At 36.3% G+C, this 26,919-nt stretch overlaps 1 protein-coding gene across 5 annotated transcripts in view; it reads left to right on the plus strand.

The window, feature by feature from the left end:
• Positions 1-26,919, plus strand: part of ITPR1 (inositol 1,4,5-trisphosphate receptor type 1) — a 245,219-nt gene that overhangs the window by 109,545 nt on the left and 108,755 nt on the right. For all 5 annotated transcript variants that reach the window (XM_087923707.1, XM_087923703.1, XM_087923705.1 and 2 more), the window contains 18 exons: positions 1,647-1,898; positions 2,967-3,108; positions 4,421-4,574; positions 7,257-7,444; positions 9,051-9,186; positions 10,263-10,315; positions 11,335-11,502; positions 11,588-11,758; positions 13,367-13,432; positions 15,050-15,187; positions 16,473-16,598; positions 17,887-18,087; positions 19,276-19,527; positions 20,907-21,032; positions 23,174-23,302; positions 24,064-24,184; positions 25,284-25,468; positions 26,152-26,300. In XM_087923707.1, the coding sequence (XP_087779833.1) occupies positions 1,647-1,898; positions 2,967-3,108; positions 4,421-4,574; positions 7,257-7,444; positions 9,051-9,186; positions 10,263-10,315; positions 11,335-11,502; positions 11,588-11,758; positions 13,367-13,432; positions 15,050-15,187; positions 16,473-16,598; positions 17,887-18,087; positions 19,276-19,527; positions 20,907-21,032; positions 23,174-23,302; positions 24,064-24,184; positions 25,284-25,468; positions 26,152-26,300 (2,757 nt within the window). The remainder of the gene's footprint in view (positions 1-1,646; positions 1,899-2,966; positions 3,109-4,420; positions 4,575-7,256; positions 7,445-9,050; positions 9,187-10,262; positions 10,316-11,334; positions 11,503-11,587; positions 11,759-13,366; positions 13,433-15,049; positions 15,188-16,472; positions 16,599-17,886; positions 18,088-19,275; positions 19,528-20,906; positions 21,033-23,173; positions 23,303-24,063; positions 24,185-25,283; positions 25,469-26,151; positions 26,301-26,919) is intronic.

Raw genomic sequence — 26,919 nt, forward strand, 5'->3', positions numbered from 1 at the left:
TGAGTGATAAGGAGTGATGAGAAGATCAAAAGTAATAGTAATGCAGACTTTGTAAATAGTTGAACAGTGTTGAGGGAATTATTTGTTTAGCAGAGTGATGGCATTTGGGAAAAAACTCCTTGTGTCTAATTGTTCTGGTGTGTAGTGCTCTATAAAAATCAGAAGGTCCAGTTGCCTCTTGAAAATACACCTTTGGGCAGGGGTGGGATTCAGATTTTTTAACAACTGGTTCTGTGGGTGTGGCTTCATTTCTGAGTGTGTTGGTGGTCATGTGATTGGGTGGGCATGGCTTGGTCATATGACTGGCTGGGCGTGGCTTGGTGGTCATGTGACTTGCTGGGAATAATTTGGGGGTCGTGTGGTAGGTGGTCATGTGACTGAGTAGGCATTGCTAGGTTGTCATGTAACTGGGTGGGAGTGGCCAATTTAGCAGTCCATTTTGCCAATTTAACAGTCTATTAAACAGTACACAGTAGCCTCCTTTTCTATTCTTTTTAATACTGCATGAAGTTTTTGCTCTAGTTTTTCTTTTTTTTTTTTACTGGGGGGAAAGGTTGGTAATGCCTGGGGAAGGAAAGGCATGCTTTCCACAGGTCTCATGGCTATATTTAAAGGGCCAGGGTTTGGGACAGCCATGACCTGGATGACTGAGAATCTCCATAGATATTTGGATATAGGAAAGAACTTGGTACAATAACAATTTCGTGGAGTTATTCTGCTTCATGCAGTGACCATGTACATAGTGTGGTTTTATATGGCTGCTTCTGAATTACAAATAACCGAAAGGATTGGGAAAATCAGTTGTCACCATGAAAATCCTTCTTTATTTTTTAAAATATAGAACTGTTGTTTTGTTCTTTATATAGGCTGTTCTTTCAGAGGTAAATAGCATTGGTCAATCTGATACATTTTTCAAAAGCATTGGCTATATGGTAGTGTTATTCAAAACAGTCTGTAAGTAGTTTGGACTCCAAGGCTGTGTTTGTGTAATGTAACGTACATAAAAAAAGTTAATTTAGTGACACCCTGCCATCATTATAACCTCATTAGAATGCTTCATTTTTAAGTTTGATGATTTCCATGTCCTGTAAGCATAGAATATCTACCAGTTTGAAACTGGATTTTAGACACTAACAATATATGTTTTGTACATGATCCAGTTTACACATATGCACAATGTTAGCCGCTCCAGTTTCGTGGCAGAATTTCGAGTTTAATTAAATAGGGAATGAAGTCTTGAAGCATGAATGCTTGTTAACTAAATTCACAGTGTAATTTATCCTCTATTTTAAAATCTGATTAATTTATACATTAAATGGATTTCCCACTCTTCACATCAGAATATGTATCTTATCATGTGTTAAGTATACCTTCTCTGTAGCAGTGCCTGACCTTTAGAGTGAGGTTTCACCCTCACCCCCCCAAGATCCAGATGTCCCCGACTCTGCTATTGTTCTACCTCAAGCCTTTGGTAATGGAGAGTGAGACCTCTTTCTTCATTACAGCTGATCTGTTGTGCTTGGCATCTTTTATCTTTCATTAATTTTATTATAATTCATTTAATGCGAACTGCCATGATTATGATGATGATTTTTCAATCTCTGAGGTAAAATTACACTTTCCTAATTTTTCTTCTGCTTTACAAGGTACCAGCTGAATCTTTTTGCTCGGATGTGCCTTGATCGCCAGTACTTAGCTATAAATGAAATATCTGGACAGTTGGATGTAGACCTTATTCTTCGCTGTATGTCTGATGAAAATTTGCCTTACGACTTGAGAGCTTCATTTTGTCGACTGATGTTGCACATGCATGTTGACCGAGATCCACAAGAACAAGTGACGCCAGTGAAATATGCTCGACTATGGTCAGAGATACCATCTGAAATAGCAATTGATGAGTGAGTATTTGTGACCAAATGAATTCTCTCAATGAAGCATGGTGACCTTAAATCCTTGGGATTCTTCTTACTCTTAAAGAATTCTCTTGTGGGAGAATTGCTATGTTAGCCAGCTGTTTCAAAAAACTTCACAAATCAGAAAGAGTCTAATAACATCTTTTCCAGCTCATAAAATTTGATGCCTTCTAATAAAATCTGTTACTTGAAAAAAGCGCCTGCTATATTATTTCCGGTAAGAATTTTCAGTATCATCACATTCTATGCAAATTATAAAATTATACAAAAATATTCTGTAAATATTTTGGACTCCAAGGCTGTGTTTGCGTAATGTAATAAATACACACACACACACACACACACAAACTAATTGAGTGAGAATCTACAATTGTACAATTGTACACATTATAATATTTTGGTTAACTTAGAACCACAGTTGAGCCCAAAATTTATGTTGTTATGCAAGACATTTGCTGAGTGAGTTTTGCCCCATTTTATGACCTTTCTTGCCATAGCTGCTAAGTGAATCACTGCAGGTGTTACGTTAGCAACACAGTTGGTAAGTGGCTCTAGCTTCCCCTTTGACTTTGCTTGTCAGAAGGTCGCAAAAGGGGATCACATGATCCCGGGACACTGCAACTGTCATAAATATGAACCAGGTGTCTAAGCATCTGAATTTTGATCACATGACCATCAGAATGCTGCAACGGTCATAAGTGTGAAAAATGGTCATAAGTCCCTTTTTTCAGTGCCATTGTAACTTTGAATGGTCAATGAATGAACTGTTGTAAGTTGGGGATTCCCTGTATTTTCATAAAAATACTGTCAAACTCCTGGCTTACAGGCCGGATGCGTCACACGCTGGCCATGCCCACGCCCAGTTTAGCAAGGGGAGGGGGAAGTCCTGATATGTCACATGATGCTGCCATGATGATGTGAGTTTGACACCCCTGATCTAAATCAAGTAATAAATTTCTTGTACATTTTTTTTAAAGGAAAAAAGGAGGCAAGACTTTTTAAAAATGGTCACATTTTTTGTTTTTGTTTTCTTGTTTTTGAATTGTTGTTTAGCTACGACAGCAGTGGAACTTCCAAAGATGAAATCAAGGAGAGGTTTGCACAAACTATGGAGTTTGTGGAGGAATATTTAAGAGATGTTGTTTGCCAAAGATTCCCATTTTCTGATAAAGAAAAAAATAAACTCACATTTGAGGTAAATGTTTTATGCATCAAGCTGAGCTGCAAGACCAAGTATTAGTGATGCTAACCATAAGTGACTCAGTGGTCAGATCATGTACACATATTTGTATATTTTCTCAAGTCTACCAGTTGATTTAGTCATAGATAAGTTGCATCGCACCTGACCAGCATTAAAAAAAAAAAAAGATTTAAAACTCAGTTTCCAAATTGAGTTAAAAAGATTAGGGGGGCAAGAAAAGAGAAAGATTTCTGCCATGTAGAAAATCTGCTAGTAAACCCAGCACTAGCTGAAAAGAATATCAATAGTTAAAGACAGCTTCAAATGTTTTCCAGCAGCTTATCCTATTTGCTTAGTTTTATACCTTTCTGTCCCCAGTAGGTTGCTTTGAATAGGAAGTTTACTAGCAAATTAAAGCAATAACTATGCAATAGAAACAGCAGTGAAATACAATATGGCAGACATCTCAGTATGCTAATAGCAGTATCTTAAAATACTTGAGCGAACAAGTAGGTTTTCATGTGGCACTGAAAAGCCATAATGGAGATGTTGAATGGCCTCTCTGGAAAGACTTTTCGGCAAATATGTGAGGCTGCTGCAGAAATTATGATCTTTGTTTTGCTCCCATCTGCCTCATGTAAAAGACCTAGAAAATTTGTCAACTGCTATAAATGCTGGAGATTTTCCAAAATCATAGATAAAAGTTTTTACCCACTATGTTTTTGTCATTAAAAACTCCCAACATCTAATCAGTGGGAAAGAAATAATAATAATTAAATGGCTGACAGATATAATGATATGTTAAAACGAAATTGTTCTTTTGCTATCCTTTGTGTTGTATTGCATTTATTATGTAAAGAGTAACAGAAAATAAGCAGTCCCCTCAACATTAGAGAATGTAAATTATCTGGACAAAAATCAGCTCTAAAAAATAAGAAGTATAAAATCTGAAAAAAAAAACATAGGCACTGATTATTCAGTACAATACTATAGCACTGGCATGTTTTTTTTTTAGAATAAAGATATTTAGAAACTTACCATTTTGCATAAAATATTATTTCTACATTTATTTATTTGTCAGATTTGACAACTGCCCACCTCCCTCACAGGGAGATTCTGAGTGGCGTGTAATAAAATATTAAAAGCATAAAAATAATATATAAAATTTCAACAAGGCAAGGAATGTTAAAAATTAATTAAAAGGCAGGAAATGACTTTCAGGGCTGACTTTGGTACCTTAGACAATTTTATGAATTTTAAAAACAATATTGAGTTTGTAAAAAAAATATCCAGTACAACTGATTCTCTTTTTTTCTTTTAAAAACAGGTTGTGAATTTAGCCCGAAATCTGATATATTTTGGCTTCTACAATTTTTGTGATCTTCTAAGACTAACAAAAATTCTCTTAGCTATTCTGGACTGTGTTCATGTTGCAACTGTTTTCCCTATTGCAAAGGCAACAAAAGGGGAAGAAAGTAAAGGTAAGAATGGCAAGGAAAAGTAGAAGAGACATTGAGAGACATTTGACCCATCAAATAAGAGGATGACAAGGTCTTTAGGTTTTTTTACTCAGGACAGGTGCAGGGTAAGATTGCTGTTCACAATCATTTCACATTAAGAATCAGGATAGTATTTCCTACAAATTCATTCTAATGTAGAGCTGAGTATCTTATTTACAACATTTATACATTTTATTTGTATTATTCAGAGATGTAAGTTTGTGAGATTACACTAAATCTTGCACCTACAATCTTGAGAGTTTGAAATTATGCATTATAATAAGATACAAACAGTATTCCTTGAATGGTAATTTATGTTAGTATCTTGCAAAATGTCAGTACAGAGAATTAGTGCCATTTGATTGCATGTAAAAAATAAACCACTCTGCTTTGTGGCATTCCATGAACCTTTCTGAATGCTGAAATTTTTCTTTTATAAAAAAATAAACACAATCTTTCCTAGGGTTCTTGAACTAGTATAACAAAACCCAAATGGCATTTATGAAACAAGCAAAATATCAATGCTTTAAAGTGATTTAAATTTTAATAAGTGCTTTGTAGTTTCAGTTTCTTATTTACAAAGCATACACCAAGTTATTCAGGTTGGCCAAAAATACACTGCTCAAAAAAATAAAGGGAACACTTAAACAACACAATATAACTCCAAGTCAATCACACTTCTGTGAAATCAAACTGTCCACTTAGGTAGCAACACTGATTGACAATCAATTTCACATGCTATTGTGTAGACAACAGGTAGAAAGCATAGGCAGTTAGCAAGACATCCCCAATAAAGGAGTGGTTCTGCAGGTGGTGACCAGAGACCATTTCTCAGTTCCTATGCTTTCTGGCTGATGGTTTGGTCACTTTTGAACGCTGGCGGTGCTTTTACTCTAGTGGTAGCATGAGACGGAGTCTACAACCCACACAAGTGGCTCAGGTAGTGCAGCTCATCCAGGATGGCACATCAATGCGAGCTGTGGCAAGAAGATTTGCTATGTCTGTCTGCGTAGTGTCCAGAGCATGGAGGCGCTACCAGGAGACAGGCCAGTACATTAGGAGATGTGAAGGAGGCCGTAGGAGGGCAACAACCCAGCATCAGGACCGTTACTTCCACCTTTGTGCAAGGAGGGACAGGAGGAGCACTGCCAGAGCCTTGCAAAATGACCTCCAGCAGGCCACAAATGTGCATGTGGCTGCTCAAATAGTCAGAAACAGACTCCATGAGGGTGGTATGAGGGCCCAAAGTCCACAGGTGGGGGTTGTGCTTACAGCCCAACACCATGCAGGACGTTTGGCATTTGCCAGAGAAGATAAATTGCCACCAAGATTGGCAAATTTGCCACTGGCGCCCTGTGCTCTTCACAGATGAAAGCAGGTTCACATTGAGCACATGTGACAGATGTGACAGGGTCTGGAGATGCTGTGGAGAACGTTCTGCTACCTGCAACATCCTCCAGCATGACTGGTTTGGCAGTGGGTCAGTAATGGTGTGGGGTGGCATTTCTTTAGGGGGTCGCACAGCCCTCCATGTGCTCACCAGAGGTAGCCTGACTGCCATGAGGTACCGAGATGAGATCCTCAGACCCCTTGTGAGACCACATGCTGGTGTGGTTGGCCCTGGATTCCTCCTAATGCACGGCAATGCTAAACCTCATGTGGCTGGAGTGTGTCAGCAGTTCCTGCAAGATGAAGGCATTGCTACTATGGACTGGCCCACCCGTTCCCCAGACCTGAATCCAATTGAGCACATCTGGGACATCATGTCTCGCTCCAGCCACCAATGCCACATTGCACCACAGACTGTCCAGGAGTTGGGGGATGCTTTAGTCCAGGTGTGGGAGGAGATCCCTCAGGAGACCATCCGCCACCTCATCAGGAGCGCTCCCAGGCATTGTAGGGAGGTCATTCAGGCACGTGAAGGGCACACACACTACTGAGCCTCATTTTGACTTGTTTTAAGGACATTACATCAAAGTTGGATCAGCCTTTAGTGTTTTTTCCCACTTTAATTTTGAGTGTAACTCCAAATCCAGACCTCCATGGGTTGCTAAATTTGATTTCCATTGATAATTTTTGTGTGATTTTGTTGTCAGCACATTCAACTATGTAATGAACAAAGTATTTAATAAGAATATTTCATTCATTCAGATCTAGGATGTCTTATTTTTGTGTTCCCTTTATTTTTTTGAGCAGTGTATGATTTTTAGCATCTATGTCAGCTTTTTGTGCATAATTAGATAATACTAGAGATGGCATAGTTATACTTCAATAATGTACTGTATAGAACTGTCACATGTTCTATAACAGTGAGATGAGATTTCTCTTGATTAAGAATTATGCAACTTTAGTTCTGCAGTCATATATTAGAGCCAGTTGGTCTAGTGTTTAAGGTACCAGGCTAGAAAGCAGGAGACTGTGAGTTCTAGTCCCACTTTAGATATGAAAGCTGGCTGGGTGACTTTAGGCCAGTTAGTTTCTCTTAGCCCAACTCACCTCACCTCACCTCACCGAGTTTTTGTTGTGGAGAAAATAGGAAGAGGAAGGAGTATTAGATATGTTTATCACCTTGAGTTATTTATAAAAATAATAAATGTAGGAAATAAATAAATAAATAAATTCGAATTTAAAATATTTGTCTGGGGTATTTATCTGTTTCTGAAGGGAGCAATGTGATGAGATCGATCCATGGTGTTGGAGAGCTTATGACCCAAGTGGTACTCAGAGGTGGTGGGTTCTTGCCTATGACACCCTTGGCTGCTGTCCCAGAAGGTAACGTGAAGCAAGTTGAACCCGAGAAAGAGGACATCCTTGTAATGGATACCAAACTGAAAATAATTGAAATCCTCCAGGTATAGTTCAGATGACACGGCATGGACATTTTTGCTGATGTCAATTCATTCTTATGTGGTTTTGATTTTTATTGAACACAATTAGAATTGGAAGCAAACAAATGTTTTTTCCCAACTATATTAACAGTAACATAATTGTTCATGAATCTTTTTCAGTAAATCACTGAATAAGTAGAAGGAAAATATTATTGAAAAGATGAGGAGCAGAGCAATTCAGTAGAAATGTTTAGGAAGCTGGCGTGCTCCACTAACAGTAATTCAAAGTCTTAAGCATTTTTCAGAACCTCTTTTAAGCCTTGCACAATTTGTCTACTGTTTAATTCTGCAGACATTCGAACACTATTCAAATCAACATATATAAAGTTACAGCATATCTTTCTATATAACTCAGTTCTTTCTTAGACATACATTCTTGAAAGAATCTTGAGAAAATTTAGGAAACTGAAGATTTTCATGCCTGCTATATATTTGTAAGACTCCCAGAATCACCATGTAGGAGAGATAGTAGTATAAAATTTATTGATTGAATGAATGAATGATAAAGCTTGAGCAAGGAGATATGTCTATATAGAAGTGATTGGACATACAGATTTATTTTCTGGTATCTCTAGTTAGAAAGATTAAATGTCTTAATTTGTTAAAAAAAATGTACCATTTTTGTTGTTATTTCTCACAAATATTGATTATCTGTAAATTTGGAATCATTTATATCCAACACTAACGATAATGTAAGAATTTATTTATTAAATTCTTTTATTACATTTATATGTTGTCCTCCCTCACTGTTGAAGTGACTTTGGGTCACTTAAATACATCCCATTGAAATCATATAGTTATATGTATGGTCAGAATATGTTTAATAGAGTTATAGTGCTATTCAACAGTTTTAGACAATCCATTTTTTTACAATACTGTACAATGAACACTTTAAAAGACTGATTACCAATAGTACTGTTTTTCCAGACTTTACCTGGTATTCTCAAACAGTGTTTATTTCAATTCTAATGCTAATATAAATCAGATGTAAGCTTCTGTCAGGCATGAAGAATTAGGACCACTCGTTAGCAACATAGAAGATTTATTCAAGCCTATGCACAAGAATCTCATCAACAGTAAACTGGTGCCGGATAAGGCTAAACGAAATTCAGGAGGAGTTGGAATTGGAATCCTTGTGAGAATGCAACAGGTCTAAGCTGATGATACATTTAACTCAGCCCCCTAGCAATGTCTGTTCTGCTCTTACTGCTCTATTTCAGCCTTAGAAAGAAGGCAACAAATCAATCCACTAGATTTACAGTTTTTTTTTCATTATCTTTAGAGGTCTCAAAACTGCATGAAACTGTGCTGTTGTTCTCTCAAATCACTATTGATTCAGATGAAATTTCTTCTTACTTCAGTTGATTTTAAGTATAGAAAATAACTTCAGTTATGATTTGTTATTGTTTCTGTTTATATCATGCATTTTTGGCTAAAGTTCATTGAATCTTTAAATTTGGTAACCTAAGATCCATCACAGTTTAAGCTTATTTGTCTCTTGGAATACAACCTGGATAACATTGTATAATTAATATTGTTTTCATTTTTATTAAAACATTGGAACCACCAGTTTATTTTGAATGTGAGATTGGATTACCGAATCTCATGCCTTCTATGTATATTTAAACGAGAATTTGATGAAAGCAATGCACAGACATCTGATTCACCTTCAGGGAGCAATAATCAAGAAATGCCAAATGTACCAGGTCAGTAATTTGCATATTGTTGCATTACAGAGTACAAGCAAATGTTTTTCAGCTTGGGAGCTGCTGTTTTTTCTCTTGCTGATGATGGATCCCTTCCATTGAGATGCCCTCACTCATCAAAAGAGGCACTAAAGAAAGTATTGGCCCATTATTTTTAAGATTTATGAGATGGTTTTCAGGCTATTGGTGGTGCATTTTGCGTCACGAAAGCTTAAATATATCAATTTTCATGTTGATGTTTTGCATTAACATTTGAAACACCTTTTGGCAGTTTCAACTTTTCCCCCATTGACTTTTTTTATGACAGGAGGGAATATTTTTGTCTTGTACAAGATTAGCACATTCTTTTCTAGTCTAACACACTCAAAATGTCCTGTAATATTGACTTTAGTCAGTATAAATAGCAATACTTTTTAGGCTATTTCTTGTGGCAATTAATATCTAGAGCAGCTCAGAATAAAATAAAGCAACATTTCTTGTATCTTTGGGCTGGCGTTGAGAGTTGCAGTCCCATATCTCTGGAAGAAGCCAGATTGGGGAAGGTTTCTAAATATTGTGATCAGTATATTTTGATTTATGTACTTGAGTGAAACGTGAGATCTTTGAGTTACTGATAGAGCTACTGTTCATATATTCTATGATACAGTTCATAAACATAGTATCTTTTCACATGTGAATTTGTGAATGAGTGGTATTAGGAGGAGAAAAGCACAGATGGATAATGTACAAGTTGCTTATTCATCTTCTGCTGAACTGGGAAAATGACAAGAGTATGTTTTAAAATATTTTTTTAAAATAGAACATCTTCTGCTACTAGCTATCTGTCTTAGTATAAATTGTTCCATTAAGCAATTTCTGTGGAAACTGTTTTCATTTCCCTCACTGGCTTAATTTATATAATGCTTTTACAGTTTTGAAGCAGGAAAAACTGCCTTGTTTGTTAGATGTAAGTTCTTATAGTTCACTTATTTTATTATTCAGAAAGAGTGGGGGTGGTGGTTGATGGCTTGATTTGAATTATTGTTTCATTGTTATCTGAACTCAGCATAGACCACATTATTTGTTTTCCTTTACAGGTGCTCTTGACTTTGAAAATATTGAAGAACAAGCAGAAGGGATATTTGGAGGCAGGAAAGTAAACTATGGCAATTTGTATTCTTTTGTTCTCAACTATGTGTAAAATAGTTTCTGGAAACCTGATGTTCATAGTTTTAGAGGATAAATTCTGAGGGTTCACTGTACACTATTAGTGTGCCCATGGGTATCTCTTTTTGTGCCCTCTGGGACTCTTTTGTGATTGAGCAATACTGTCTTGGCAACTGTTTCCCAAGAATGGAGGATGAATATGTTCTCAAAAGTACAGATGTAGCTACCTGGCCAAAATATTTGTGAGCATTCAAATTGCTTGTACCAATTATTTGAGAACCCACTTAGTTACATATAAGCCTCCAACATTGACTTCCTTTGAAAAACACATTTAATAAACAAGCAAATGATATTGGCCATGCACTATAATGCTTAGATCTTTTCAGTTTACCAGATTTAAATGAGGTTTCATCTATTTTATTCAGTTCTCTTGTTCTTTCCTTTGCTTGTCCTTTTCTTTGCTAAAATACACATAGGGAATTTTTATATCTAAGAAGTGGAGGTTATTCATGCTCCATCAATAAAGAAAAATAAAACAAATAGGTTGGAGGGAAACTAATGCTGTAGTTTAGGAGCATCTTTTATTGTGTGCTACAACGTTGGGTCGCATTCTACATTACAGGAATGCAGTGATGAGTGGGGATAAAATATCTTTATTGTGATAAAATATGAATGTTGAATGTTCCAACATTATGAAGGCAAACTGGGTAGAGCTCACCTAAAAAGTTTGGCAGTCAATGAGAGAAAGAAGTTACTAATTTTCAAGGACAAAATGCAGATGTGTTGAGAGAAGTACAAAGGGAGAAAGTTGCTAATGAAGAAGCTGTCATTCACTTTCCACTGGTGGTTAAATAACTGACTTTATATTCAATTTTAATTTATAGTGCTTTCTTTCTCCTAACACCAAATGAAATACAGTCAGGGAAACTGGACTATCCTTAAGCTTACTTAAAAAGTAAGAGTTCTTACTTTCATTTTAATGTTGTTATATTTTGTGTTTTTAGTGAAGAGAATACACCACTAGATTTGGATGATCATGGCGGCAGAACTTTCTTGAGAGTTTTGCTCCATTTAACAATGCATGACTATCCCCCATTAGTATCTGGGGCACTTCAGCTACTCTTCAGGCACTTTAGTCAGAGGCAAGAAGTCCTCCAGGCCTTTAAACAGGTAATGCAGTTGTGCGATGTTCTCTAGTTACTTTGAAATATAGAGCAAACACGTACTGCAATTAACCGATTGCAATTCATGTAAGGTTCAACTGCTTGTTACCAGCCAAGATGTTGACAATTACAAGCAGATAAAGCAAGATTTGGATCAGCTGAGGTCCATTGTTGAAAAATCGGAACTCTGGGTATACAAAGGACAGGGGCCTGATGAAGCTGCAGATGTAACAACAGGAGAAAATGAACATAAGAAAAAGGAGGTAAGAAAAAGAACTTTTATTAAGGATTTTTAATATTATTAATTACGTTCAATCTGATCGCATTTAATATCTTCCCATTATAATCTATCTAAATAAGTATTTTAGGTCCAAACCATATACAGTAAATCCAGAGTTCTTCATAGTTTGCTGAAGTCTAAATCTGGTGAATATGATTAAGATTCATATTTGTGTATTAATTTTGTTTCCCTTCCCAACATCCTATTAACAACCTAATGATTATTAAACCAAAATGTGCAACATGAAACAATCCTAAAATAAGATATATCTACAGTAATATTATATTTTCAGTGTTACAGTATCTATTTCAGAACTTGGAATAGATTCTTATTATTCATCACTCTGGGATGTTCAATGATACAAAAAATAGTATTTTATAAATGTAACCACATGTTTAAATCACATCATATGGATTAAACATTCTTTAAAACTTATCCCACTGATATCCAACCTAGGTATGTAGCTCAGGGTCTTGTTGCCGTCTGCGCTTTGTTCTTTGCTTGCCCACATTTCATAACCAAACGCCACTCATATTCTAACCCTTCACTCCAAGCTATAGTATAGTTAAAGCAGTTCTTTTTTAACTTGTACATAAAATTTAACTAGTTTTAAGAACCTCTAAAACCTTTCCAAATAATATTAATAATTTAGGAGTTTCACTCATTGCTATGTGTTAGTCCTAAAGTATAAGCTCAAAAGTTCTTTTTTTTTTAATACACAATCATTAGGCAAAGTTAGGTAACCTACGGCACATCTTAAAATATCAAATATAGTGGAGAGATGCTGAGAACTATAGCTAAATAACTCTTGGAAAGACACAAATACACATACACACACACCCCACACAGCTTCTTGACCAAGTGCAAAAATGGTTTAACTTAGACACTCCATGAAGTAAGATTGACAAAAAAACTTTATTAAAATCTTCAGCTCACAAATACAAAATTCTTTTATTAAAAAAAAAAAGTATTTTAGCATAAATATGAACAGTCAACATTCCAATAATATGTTAATGTAAAGTGTAAAAAACCTAGAACTTTCTGTTATACAGTTAATAGAGTTGTGGTGTTTCTTTGTTTGTTACTGGGTTTTTTTGCTCTAAAATTGGAATGTCTCTTGTCAAATTAACATGCTTGCCTCCTTTAAATCCATGTGCAAATTAATTCAGCAAATTCATCCTTCATTACGTGCCATAAACTGAAAGAAAAATGTGTACAATGTCAGCATGTCTCAATCTTTAGTCTGTAATAATAGCATTAAACACACAGTACTAAAACTTAAGTGGTTATTGAAAAATTGCTACAATAAGGTTGACAGAAAGGAAATAAAATTTTGCCATATGCCTTCAGTAATTACTACTAGATAATTAATGATAGGATAGAAATTGATCTTACATGAAGAAAATCATCTTCATACATATTTAAGATTTTGTTAAAACTTTCTCCCGCCTTTTGTCAATGCTTCAGTTTAGGCAAAACCTGCTGCAATAGTAAACATTGGAGAGTTCTGGTAACAAAAAAAATGCTCAAAGTGTATATTCATGAACTCCAGAGTTTTAAAAAGCAGTATTGATCTTTGTTTGTCCCCTAGGAAGGTCACAGCAAATCATCTAAACCAGAAAGCACTAGCAGCTATAATTACAGGGTAGTAAAAGAGGTAAGATTCTTCCATTCCCAAATATCAATTTATTCTGTACTCTTTTCTTTTTTATGTATACACTGAAGAATTTTAAATGTGTAACAGAGTAATTCTGTTATTGTTTGAACATAAAATACTCTTTGACTTACAGAAGATAAAAAGACAGTTGCTGGATACATGGAGTTCTGTAGTTGAAGAGTTTGGGTTCCTAAGGAACAGCTAAAGGTTCAGTACAGGGATAAATATTTGTGAACAATCTTAAATATCATAACTCGGTCTAACTAGATCTTAACAAGCTCACGATGTGATAAATTAGGCAAATGAAGTGTTGATATGTGTGATCTGTATATCTTAATTTGCATTTCAGTTGGGCAAATAGTTTTAAATTCATCCCAATATGTACTCCCATTTGCTTGAGGAGGGATGAAAGGACAGAAATAGAGGGTTGCTATATAATTTCTAACTAACACAGATAACAGATAATCAGAGTTGGAGGGGACCTTATAGGTCATCTAGTCCAACCCCCCGCCCAAGCGGGAGACCATTTCACCATTTCTGACAAATGGGAGTCCAATCTCTTCTTGAAAGTCTCAAGTGATGGCACTCCCACAACTTTGAGGGCAAGCTATTCCATTGGTGGATTATTCTCACTGTCAGAAAGTTTCTCCTTATTTCCAGGTTGAATCTCTCCTTTTCCAGTTTCCATCCATTTTTCCTTGTCTGGCCTACAGGCACTTTAGAAAATAGCTTGACCCCTTCCTCCCTGTGGCAGCCCCTCAAATATTGGAAGACTGCTATCATGTCTCCCCTGATCCTTCTCTTTACTAGACTCACCATGCCCAGTTCCTGTAACCGTTCTTCATATAATTAAGCCTCCAGTCCCCTAATTATCCTGGTTGCTCTTCTCTGTACTTTTTCTAGAGTCTCAACATCTTTTTTATAATGTGGTGACCAAAACTGGATGCAGTACTCTAGGGCTTACTAGGGCTTTATAGAGTGGTATTACTACCTCACTTGATCTTGATTGTATCCCTCTGTTAATGCAACTATAAAATACGTGAAGGTATATGGTTAGGAGTCTCTCTTGCCTCTCTCTTCCCTTTCCTCATTTCAAATAGAAAAAAAAAAACTAGATTGACCAATTAAGCATTTTTGTCAATCATTCGGCTTCTGCTAGAGACAATTTTCCTGAAGAAGGGCTCCAGTACATGTTCAAAAGCATGGAAGACAAAACCAGTGGTTCCAGTGACCAACCCAGATTGGATCCTGTAGACCTGATATTGCTTAGAGCAATGCAGATAATAGTGTCAGCTCCTGGAAATATTGATTTATCCACATGAAAATTCTAAGATTTGGATGATTTTTTTGCTGTATGTTTGTTACTGAAATATGAAGCGACAGAAGCTTGTTGTCCTTGAATATGAAAACTAAATGAGGGTCCAACATTGCTCTTTAGTTATGGTAGCCACAATCTTAACAAAATTGCTGCCTCATTTAAACAGTTCATTTCTTTGTTTTGTTCTTAAAACCAAACTCTTTGGTTTGTATCATTCTTTGTTCTGTTGAAGAAACAGTTTTTCCTTCTGTTTTGTCTGGGGAGAAAAATCGGTTTCTAAAAGGAATATTTATTTGCAGATTTTGCTTCGCCTTAGCAAGCTTTGTGTCCAGGAGAGTATCTTGGTCAGGAAAAGCAGGAAACAGCAGCAGAGATTGCTCCGAAACATGGGGGCTCATGCGGTGGTACTGGAACTCTTACAAATCCCCTATGAGAAAGTGAGGTTTGCATGCATCTTTTACTTTAACTTTGTCCACAAAATATTTTCATACCTTTATTACATCTAAAGCCCACCCCTCAAAAATGGCACTGAGCATCAAAGAATCTGCTACTATTAAGTCTCTATGTCTTTGGAAATGGTTTATTCATTTAATGCTAAGCAATAGCACTTAGACTTATATACTACTTCAAAGTGTTTTACAGCCCTCTCTAAGAGGTTTGCAGAGTCAGCATATTGCCCCCAACAATCTGGATCCTTGTTTTACTGACCTCAAAAGGTGGAAGACTGAGTCAAACCTTGAGCTGGTCAAGATCAAACTCCTGGCTATAGGCAGAGTCAGCCTGCAATACTGCATTCTAACCACTGTGCCACCATGGCTCTGTTGCTTACTGAAGCAACATTGGACAGAATTTCTGCCAAAGCTTTCTCTATTACAAGGATGAAAAAAAGAAAAAGCCAGAATAATTTGGTTTTTATTGAGAAGGAGATATAAATGCCCATGAAGTGTCTAAAGCAATACCTGGTCCTTCAGTTATGCATAGAAATTAATATTGTAATTGGTGTAGCTGATTTTCTTCCCAATTTAAAATTGGTAAATGTATATAGTCTTGAAGCAATTCAACAAGAGAAGCAAAGCATCACAATGGATGAATGGCAAGAAGATGTACAGAACAGTTGGGTGTTCTGAGTTTAAAACTAGTGAAAATGTGGGGGGATGTCCAGCTTCCTTTCATTGGGCCAGTTGCTTTCTCTCAGTCCAACTTCCCTCACAAGAGTAGAGTTATAGAGAAAATAAGAGGAGGGAGCATTACGTATTTATGTTGCCTTGAGTTGACCAACTCATGTAAGGGAGTAGTAATCTCCCTTACATCTTAGTAATGATGTTTGAATGTTCTAATAATTGTGTGCATATGGTATGTATGTTGATTGTTAGCTAAACATTATGAGGATCTTCAAAAGAGAACTTGACTACTGTAGTTTTAAAAGGTGCGTCTATTCTTCCCATTAATAAAATGATCTGTGCTAATGGTTTTCTGAGCACAGACTGGCAATGATGTTCTTTAATTGGCTATGAAATATTTAGAAATTTGTAAGTGACTGGTGATGGTAACATGTTACATCACAGAACCTTACCCTGCTTTCTTTAATTTGCTTGATATAATTATTATGGACAGGCATGGATTCTATTTGTCTAATTCCGATGTAAAACTATTAGAATAGGTCATCCTGAAACTATTGTATTCTTAATCCTTTGGGAGATTTATTTTGTGTGTGTTTTATAGGCTGAAGATATACGCATGCAAGAGATCATGAAACTGGCCCATGAATTTTTACAGAATTTCTGTGCTGGCAATCAACAAAACCAGGCTTTGCTACACAAGCATATAAACCTGTTTCTCAACCCTGGGGTAAGAAATAATTAAAGTCTATTCCATAAACCTGTGTTATATTTGTCCCAAGTGGTTGAGTTTTGAGTTTCACTGAGAGTTTTCTGTATACAAATCCAATTTTGAAATCCTCATTTCTGCTTCATGCCAAAGTCTGTGTGCCTTAAAAATACAAAAACAGGCAAAAAGTCCTAAGTCAAGCTGTTCTTTCTTGGCACACAGTGTCACTCACAATTTTGCCGAGTTACATATCTTCTATTGCAGCATATTCAATAGTTCGGGTGCTGCAGTACAAATTATGTGATGGAAAAGTTCATAATAAAGCAGAAGGAATGTGATGTGGTTCAATGTATGAAACCTGTGGTTTATGTTTTTCCAAGAATGGTACAGCACACCAACCAGCAATAGCTCATTTTCTGATTGTTTTTTTCTTTTCCAAAATGGTGCACTTGCAGATTCTGAAAAACAGGGGTGTCAAACTCAAGGCCCACGGGCAAGATCCAGCCTGCATGGTGCTTAGATCCGGCTTGTGGGGATGCCTTGGAAACAACAAAGGACTGGTCTGTGGTGCCTCTGCCACTTGGATGGGCTCTGTTTTTGGCTGCGATGGCTTCCTACAGCCCTCTGCCATGAAAACAGAACTTGGGGGGGGCTCTGCCTAGGGTTCTGGATATCCTGTGCCACCTTCTGGGGGGTCCTCCATGTGGCCTGAAAGGGACAGTGAGGCTCCTCTGGAGGACAGAGGTTCGTCTTTTCCCTGGTCTCGCCTTTCTCCATTAAGACAATGCCCACCCCAGCCACCACAGGTACCCCTGACACAAATGATGTTAAGCTGGCCACGCCCACCCAGTCCTCCGAGGTCAAACAACCCTTATGCAGCCCTCAATGAAATTAAGTTTGACACCCCTGCTTTAGAAGATGACCAGGTTGAGTCGCAGGTCAAACATGTCCCAGTCATGAGTCTCTTCATGCCCACAGGAGATCTAAGTCCAGCCCATCTTGAATTCCATTGACCCTTATCTACCATAAATTTCCTTGGACTGTTAGTAGTTCAGATGCTGGTAGAGAGTTTAAACTTGCAATAAATCTTTATATTCATTTGAACTGCCTGTATCTTCTGATTTCCCTGGCCCTTGACACTCTGTCTTGCTTGTAATCTGCAGTTTGTAAGAAAATAATCCCAAGAATCTGAAAGGTATGGATAAAGTTGTCTTATTAAAGGGTACCCTTGATTTCTAAATCCAATACACAACACCACTTGTTGAGTGGTTAATATTGTTATGTTCTGTTGTTTTGCTCCTTAATATAGATACTGGAAGCCATGACAATGCAGCATATCTTCATGAATAATTTCCAGCTCTGCAGTGAAATTAATGAGCGAGTCGTTCAACACTTCGTGCACTGCATCGAAACGCATGGAAGAAATGTCCAATACATTAAATTCCTCCAGACAATTGTTAAGGCTGAAGGGAAGTTCATTAAAAAATGTCAGGATATGGTCATGGCTGAGGTGAGAAAGATGCATATCCGTACTGCATATTTATAGATGTAAGATTGGCCTTAAGAAACCCCAAACTATGAGAAACTGGCTGGTTGTCAGATATCAATGTTCAGGAGTTGGTGTTAAAAGCTATACTGTAGTCCACAAGATACAGTAGTAATCAGGACTGGAACTAAACAATGTAGTCATAAAGCACAATGTCACGCAACTGCGTCCTCTAATGAGAGCAATCCTGGCAGTCTCCAGTTGCTGTTGTTATCCGAATCCCAGTGATCATTACCCTGATGCAACTAATTCCCAGACCCAAGCTTGGTAAGGAAAGGCAAGGGAAGATAAGGGACTGCCTCCTCTTTAATTCCCACCACCTGCTTATCATCCCACTGCCATCTCTGCCCTTTTGGACAACCTGCACAGGTTGTCATTGGCAGCAATAGCACTGGGGCTGATAGAGCAGCTTGGGGCCTTCAGCAGTCTCAGCCAGCTGTCACTGCCCCTTGTAGTCACCCTTGTGTGTCCCTGATGTGACAACTTTTATCAACTTTTATCAGAGTTATTTGATCTAATATTTTAATGGTTTGGCAAGTTAAAAAAAAGGTATAATATGTTAATTTTGTAAATCTGTTTTGTTTGTAAAGAAACACAGCTATAAAAAACAAGAATCAGCTAAGTGGTTTATTCTCTAAGGAAAAAAAATAAAAATATGGTATTTAAAGAAATGTCTTACTAACAAGAGCTATGTCACTTTCTTATAAGACTGCAAATCAGCATCTTATTTTAGATGTGATCTCACATATTTCAGTGGGATTTACATTCTAGTAAATATGTTTGCCAGAAGACATTAGTATGTCTCTTCTGTTTTTCTTCTAAGAGAAGTACATAGATTTGCTTTGTGAACTAAACTCAAAAGAGTGTAAGCGTTAATTAGTTAGAATTGAAACCACCATACCAATTTTCTGTAACAAGATAGAGCGATAGTCCTGATATCCCCTATTTTTACACCTTCCCCAGATTACCCTTATTCATAATATAAATTTAAGAAACATGTCAAAATCTTGCTGTAGAAATGTATGAACTGTCAAAGAAATATTGTAGAAGACATGATAATGATTGCAGCTTGCTGATTTGCTAGGAGCCTGTTGAACATTGTATTAATTGTTCTTCATGTAGGATGGAATTATGACTCTCTTCTCTTGGTAGTTGGTCAATGCAGGGGAAGATGTCCTTGTGTTCTACAATGACAGAGCCTCATTCCAGACGTTAGTGCAGATGATGAGATCAGAACGGGACAGAATGGATGAAAACAGTGCACTCATGTATCATATCCACTTAGTAGAATTGCTGGCTGTTTGCACAGAGGGGAAAAATGTCTACACTGAAATCAAGTGCAACTCTCTTCTCCCCTTGGATGATATCGTTAGAGTTGTAACCCATGAGGATTGCATACCTGAGGTAACATGCTGTTTTGCTCACTCATGCTTGTTAAGCTGAGGTGAACGGCTGGGAATTATGTTTTAATCAGGATGAGGAACTTTACAGAAGCTTTTATACTTTTTTAAATTTGTGGCAATGAAATCTTCATTGGCCTCTGCCCTACTCCTCCCCAAAGACAAGTATCATCCCTCCTTAGATCAAGGATTCAATTAAGGACAGATTATGGTTTTCATTACAGCTTAAACAAGAGCAGACAATATCAAGGGCTGTTATTAGAAATTAATTCCCTTTTGGTAACTTTTTTCCTGGTACAACACCTATAAGATTTTTGCCATTTTCACAGATAGCTAAACGAATCTTAAGTTTATTTTTTTTAAAGTTTATGACATTTTCTTCACTTTGACCTTTGTTTCTTAGAAGGAATATGCCTATAAGCATTTCCTTGGTATCTACATATGGTATCAATTGAGTAATAAACCACCTGTAAAATGTTGCATTTTTATATTTTATGGTTTATTGTATTTTATGGTTTACAGAACCAGTGTAAAATTTGATCACATCACATGACGTATTGAGACATTTTTGCCTTTGTGGGGCCAGAAGGGGTGTGGCCTGCACATGACACATCTGGCCCTTGCCACCAGTTTGACAGGCCTGGTTTAACAGGAATAACTCTGAGCCCAGCAAACTCCTTAGAAAATAAACATGATTGGTGGCAATCTTCTGATACCTGTAGCACTACTTTTTTACATAAATAATCAATGTTCATTTAAACCCTGTTGTCATTAAGACTATCATGAACTGTATAATGCTACAAATAACTTTCCACTAAGATTGTAAAAAGAGGCTAGCATGTATGTAGGCTGTACATAAAATGTTATTGCTGTGGCAGGACTAAAACTTCTGATATTTAAAAAGAGGGAATAGCTGTCATCAACTAATATACCATGGTTTTTATAAGAGATTTTGGATCTAATCTACTTCAGAATGAAATATTGTACAATTTGCATTCAAATCCTGTTTGAAATTGCTGCAAAAGTAATTTTGTTTCTGCTTTCAGTGGTAAATTTCTGTTTTCTCCCAGCTGCCTCTCATCTTTTGTGAAAAAAAAAATCTCAGTTAAGCATTATGAAGGCTAACTGCCATATCTTTTCAATCAAAGTCTAAAATGATGTGTTGAACTGGTTTGTGGTTTGCAACAACTAAACTGATATTGATAATGACTAACAAATCAACTAAGCAGGATAATATTTTATAGAAATAAAAAAGAATGTGTCGAGGAAGAGTTTTATCTCTGAGAATGGAGTTAATTTTTTTTTATCATTGTCCCGACTTACCTGACAGTTTTAATCTGTTTTTTAGAAGGGTATATAAATAATTTGATTTGTTATCTGCAGGTGAAAATAGCCTATATTAATTTTCTAAACCACTGCTATGTCGACACAGAAGTTGAAATGAAAGAGATTTATACAAGCAATCATATGTGGAAGCTCTTTGAAAACTTCCTTGTTGATATCTGTAGGGTAAGTATTTGTAGCTGGAAATATTAAAGCGTAAATCATGCAAGTCACATTTGAATGCTACATATAAAATTGGAAAAGGCTGGAAAAATTATATCCATTGTTTCAGTTTCATTTGAAACATTCTCCATAATTTTATACATATATGGCAATTAGATTAATTACAATAGTAATTAATAACATTGGATTCCCTCATGTAATTGCAGTGAGAATATGTGTCTATTTAGATTTATATGAGGTTTCATAATTCTGAGGTTTGCAACCCTCTAATCCTTCTGTAATTGCCCCCAGCTTCTAGTTCCTAGTTAACTTTTCATGCTGTTGGTTTTCTGTTCTGAGGTAAGCATAGATATCTATGATGAAAAATTATATTAGAAGACTTTTTAAATGTTTTTATCATAATGCCCGTTTTTAGATACTGTTCTTTGTCAATGTTGGGGAAAAAGTGATACAAAACACAACAGAATAATACAGTTGGAAGAGACCTTGGAGGTCTTCTAGTCCAACCTCTACTCAAGCAAGGAGATCCTATACTATTTCAGACAAATGGTTGTCCAATTTCTTTTTAAACACCTCTATTATTGGAGCACCTACTACTTCTGAAGGCAAATATAACAAGCCCTTCATTTTATTCTTTCTCTTAAAAAGAAGGGGTCCTTGTCAAATTTCCAGCCATTCATTTCTTTCAAGCAAGACATTGTATTGCTACACTTCCTCTAAGCACACACATACCCTTCTATTTCCCCTTCACCCAAAGTTAACTTTTGAGTTATTGCGCACACTCAATCCTTACTGCATGCTAGGCATATTGGAGTGTGTGTGTGTCAGGGAAATGAAATGATGTTTGGCTGACAATTGTTCCTACAATCCTAATGACTACAACTTCATTCATTGATAAGTGTGATTTGTAATCTGGTTTCTATCCAGTGAATTGTAAGGACATGGATAAAATCAAGTTTTCTTCTTGGAAAAAGTGAATTATGAAATATTCCCTATTATTTTCATTTTGAATGCTACACCAGATGCTTGAGAAAAGTGTTGATATGTTGCTACTAGCCCAGCTCTACCTAAAATTATTTGCCATATAAATTCTGCTATATGGTATATAAGAATTTTAATAGTAGATCTTTCCAACATAGGAGCAATTATTTTTTTTTTGTCCAAGAGGCCTTGAAGTTTCAAAAGAGAAGGAGGATCTCTATTTTTTCACTTTCAGACCAGTGGTTGGTGTATTTGTTCCTATTCTCCACTAGGTCTCAAACTCTGAAGTAGACATTTGTAGCAACATTACTGGTGCTTATAAAAAGTAATTTTTTTAAATGCACATATAGGAAGTTCCCAACTTACGGCCACAATTAAAACCAGAATTTCCATTGCTAACAAGGAGAGAGTTATGCCCAATTTTACAACCTTTCCCCTGCCCCACCCCCCCAGGGTTATTAAACAAATCACTGCAGTTAAGTGAATAATATGGTTGCTAAGTGAATCTGGTTTCCCCTATTGACTTTGGTTGTTGGGAGCTGGTTAGCAAAGTTACAGATGGTGATCACATGACCTCCCGAGATGCAGCAACCATTGTAAATACCAACTGGTTGCCAAACCGCCTAATTTTGATAGGGATGCTGTGACAGTCGTAAGTGCAAGGATTAACAGTCATAAGTGTAAGTCACATTTTTCACTGCTGTTGCAACTTCAAAGGATCATTAAATCAAGTTGAGGACTACCTATTCCCTCCCCAAATGTGCTTTACATTCTTTCATAATTTCGAGAAAAGTTACCTCTCTAGGTATATTAACAGATAACAGATAATCAGAGTTGGAAGGGACATTGTAGGTCATCTAGTCCAACCCCCCTCTCAATCAGGAAACCCTAGACCATTTCTGACAAATTGCAGTCCAATCTCTTCTTGAAAGTCTCAAGTGATGGCACTCCCACAACTTCGAGGGTAAGCTGTTCCATTGGTTGATTGTTCTCACTGTCAGAAAGTTTCTCCTAATTTCCAGGTTAAATCTCTCCTTGTTCAGTTTCTATCCATTATTCCTTGTCTGGCCCACAGGTGCTTTATTAATTTTAACTGCTTGGCATTTGTGAGAGGATTAGAATTCTTGCATCATTTTGTTTTAACAGATTGCATTATTTTCCAGACTTGCAACAATACCAGTGATAGGAAGCATGCAGATTCTATTTTGGAAAAATATGTGACTGAAATAGTGATGAGTATAGTTACTACCTTCTTCAGTTCTCCATTTTCAGACCAGAGCACAACTTTGCAGGTAAAGAACTAAATAGAAAAATTAAACTATGCAAAGCAAAATGAGATCTATGTTTCTTACTACTATACCCTATTTTGATCTTAGAACCACTTCTGATATTTGTGACTTATACATTATGTCATTGTTTTTGGAGTTGGAAATAATTTCTGGAAAGATTGAATCGTAGGTAAAACTAAGAGGTTGATTGTTTCAATATTCCACATTTCCCTAAAAGATGCTTTCTGTAGAAGGCACATGATTCCTACCTTCTAATTTTTAATGTTTAGCATAACTTGTAGCAATGTTACAGAGACATCTACTGGTCATTTCATTGCTTTCCTATGAGCAAATTCCATTTATAAAATAACATCTATGTAGTATTTGTAGCCTAATTTATACACTGACATTATTGAAACATGACTTTTTTCATTGAAATTTGTCTTAACATGTTTTACACAAAGAAATAGAATTAGATTTAAATGGATTCTACCTACAGCTTACAATAGATGGTGTTTCCTATTTTAGGGTAGGTATTTTAATTTTTCTGATAATTTGAAAAACATCATGATTGCTTCAGTAGGTAATGGTGCAAACTATATACCCCAGACTTCAAGGCAATTTGCTTTTAAAGTGCTGTATCTCTGAGTTTCACAACAAATCACTTTTCATGCTTGTTTGCTTAGTTTCGGTCCCACTCTTCACATTTCTTGACCTCTGTTTCTCTTTTTGTTACCTTCCTGTTTCCTTGAATTGAAATGTACATATTCTTGGTGTCTTTTTAGACTCGCCAGCCTGTGTTCGTGCAGCTTTTACAAGGTGTGTTCCGAGTGTATCATTGTAACTGGCTCATGCCCAGTCAAAAAGCATCAGTGGAAAGTTGTATCAGAGTACTTTCAGATGTAGGTAAGAAAACTATATTGATTTATTGACTTATTAATCATTTTTCTACCTGCTGTAATTTAAATCCAATGCACATGATAGTACAAAATATACTATACCTAAATACTTAAACCCACTAGCAACGATGACACAGCTTCATATCCCAAACACACTCCAGAAGAGTTCTATCTTCAGCTTCTTCTGGAAGGTGAATAATTTTGGAATTTCACCGGGGAGTCTTATCTAGGACTGTAATAATTAATTCACATGAGCTCTTTCTCTTCAATATATGTCTATCAAAAGTATCTATTCTCCAAAGCACCTGAAGGCAGGACAAGAAGCAATAGATGGAAACTAATCAAGGAGAGAAGCAACCTAGAACTAAGGAGAAACTTCCTGACAGTTAGAACAATTAATCAAAGGAACAATTTGCCTCCAGAAGTTGTGAATGCTCCAACACTGGAAGTTTTAAAGAAGAGATTTATCTGAAATGGCATAGGGTTTCCTGCCTGAGCAGAGGGTTGGACTAGAAGACCTCCAAGGTCCCTTGCAACTCTGTTATCTAAATTCTAATTCTAATCTTGCCCTCAAATGTTCTCCTTTTCACCCGTTACTCTAAATTATGCTGTTTTTGTTAATAACTTGAAATATTGAACATCGGAACATATTTGTACAAGTATTTTTGTATGGAAGCCCAGCAGTCTAATCAAATATATGCTTTATTTTCACAATAAGAATGTTATATTAAGCATGATAACCCTGTATTACCTTTGGTTATGGAAGCTTATTAACCTTTGTGAATTGGGAAACGAGCACAGGAAGAGGCTGTGAGAAATTCAGGTTTGGCTTGGGTTTCCCTTTGGTGTTCATTTGTTTGTTTGTCAAATTTAGATACCGCCCATTTCACTGTCTAAATGATGATGAGCAGTGTACAAATGAAATTTTGGTTGGTTATTATGGGTACAGAATGCTGGACTAAAAGGTTTTGCCTAATAGAAGCTGCTATATAGTGTACATGCAAATCTAGTGATATCAAAAACACAAACAAAACCATATCCTTCTGAAATGCATGTTGTATAACGTGTCATTGGTTGAACAAATGACAATACATTATATATTTCAGCAAAGAGCAGAGCGATTGCTATCCCAGTTGATCTTGACAGCCAGGTCAATAACCTCTTCCTGAAGTCTCACAACATAGTGCAAAAAACAGCAATGAACTGGAGGATGACGGCAAGAAATGCTGCTCGGAGAGATTCTGTGATGGCAGCATCAAGGGATTATCGTAATATCATTGAGAGGTTGCAGGTGAGTATAGATATATCAATATCTGCTTTTAAGTATTTAGGAGGTGTGTGATTTATATGAAGAAATAGCATGTCACCCCTTTGAGGTAGCCCAGGGAAGAAAACCAATTGTGAGTACTGCCTTTATTGTAAAGTTACAATAATAGAATCTTGCAAGACTGAAACTACACCTTCCCCACCCACCTTTTGAGATCCTTGCCATGCCCCTAGTCCTCTAGACTAAACTGCCTTTTATCTGATCTTTGCCTAGTCAGTGTCTTCTTGCCCTGTTGTCTCTCAAGTACATTCTCACACACCTTGATATGGCCCTAGGTACTTAGTATGTAATAAATGCTATTAATAGTAATATTAATATTAGTAGAAAATGCCTTTTTGCTTTTTATAATGTCCATTTACAGATTTTAGTAAGTAAATGGAAATACTCTAAATATGTGTTCGCAGTATTGTATTGTAAGTACTTAGTGTTTGTAACTTTAAAGAAACCTTTTTCTACTGACAGTGATAAGAGAAATGTAGAAACAATAAAATTTGTTTCTGCAGGTTCCCATTATAATGTTAGTATTTAAAGTATTGATCTTGTTTTAATTAAGCATATTCTTACTTAATTGGCATAATTGTTTTAAAAAAGTACTTGTCTGTATGATTTCTCCATGTAAGTTTCATACTAAATATGCACCTACTTAGGATATAGTATCAGCTTTGGAAGATCGCTTACGGCCACTGGTCCAAGCTGAATTGTCTGTATTGGTGGATGTCCTTCATAGACCAGAACTGCTATTCCCAGAAAATACAGATGCTAGAAGGAAATGTGAAAGTGGAGGTTTTATCTGCAAGTAAGTTGAGGGTCAGCATTTTCTTTATTATGTTAAAATAATTCTTGCTCTCTTCTAAACTGTTACTATAGGTTAGGGTATATTGATCTTATTTTGCTATCAATTTGTTATCATGCTTTGTTTCTGTATTTTTGTAAGATTCTAGTAGCTTTCCATGTGGATCTATTGTTACTGAAGCTGGTAATAATGGCTTCTGAAAGCAGAAAGTAATTTTAATAAAATTGTACTACAGATCATGTGCTTAATGACTGGATTCATATATTGCATTAGTCATTGTTTGTTTAAGCCACAACAGCATCATTCATACCATATGCTAAACCAGTCATATACAAATCATATTGTAGATTACCATGTTATGTGAATCAGGGCTTGGTATCCATCTTATTTATTTAGAAAATGACAATATTGGGTAGAACAGTGAAAAATTACTCTGAGGATAGATGGATAGGTAGGAGTCTCTCAATCCTGTGAGAAAATGTGTGTGGCATAATAATGTGGCATATTAAGCTTTCTCATCCTGTGTTCATCTGCTTGATGTAAAAATGCAGCATGTTATTATATGCTGGACTGCATGGGATCTGGTCAAGAAAACATAAGAATGATTCCTTCTGTTAGCAAC

The sequence above is a fragment of the Pseudonaja textilis genome, chromosome 2, assembly GCF_049901715.1.
Source record: "Pseudonaja textilis isolate UNSWEBS1 chromosome 2, rPseTex1.2, whole genome shotgun sequence".
NCBI classification, from domain to species: domain Eukaryota; kingdom Metazoa; phylum Chordata; class Lepidosauria; order Squamata; family Elapidae; genus Pseudonaja; species Pseudonaja textilis.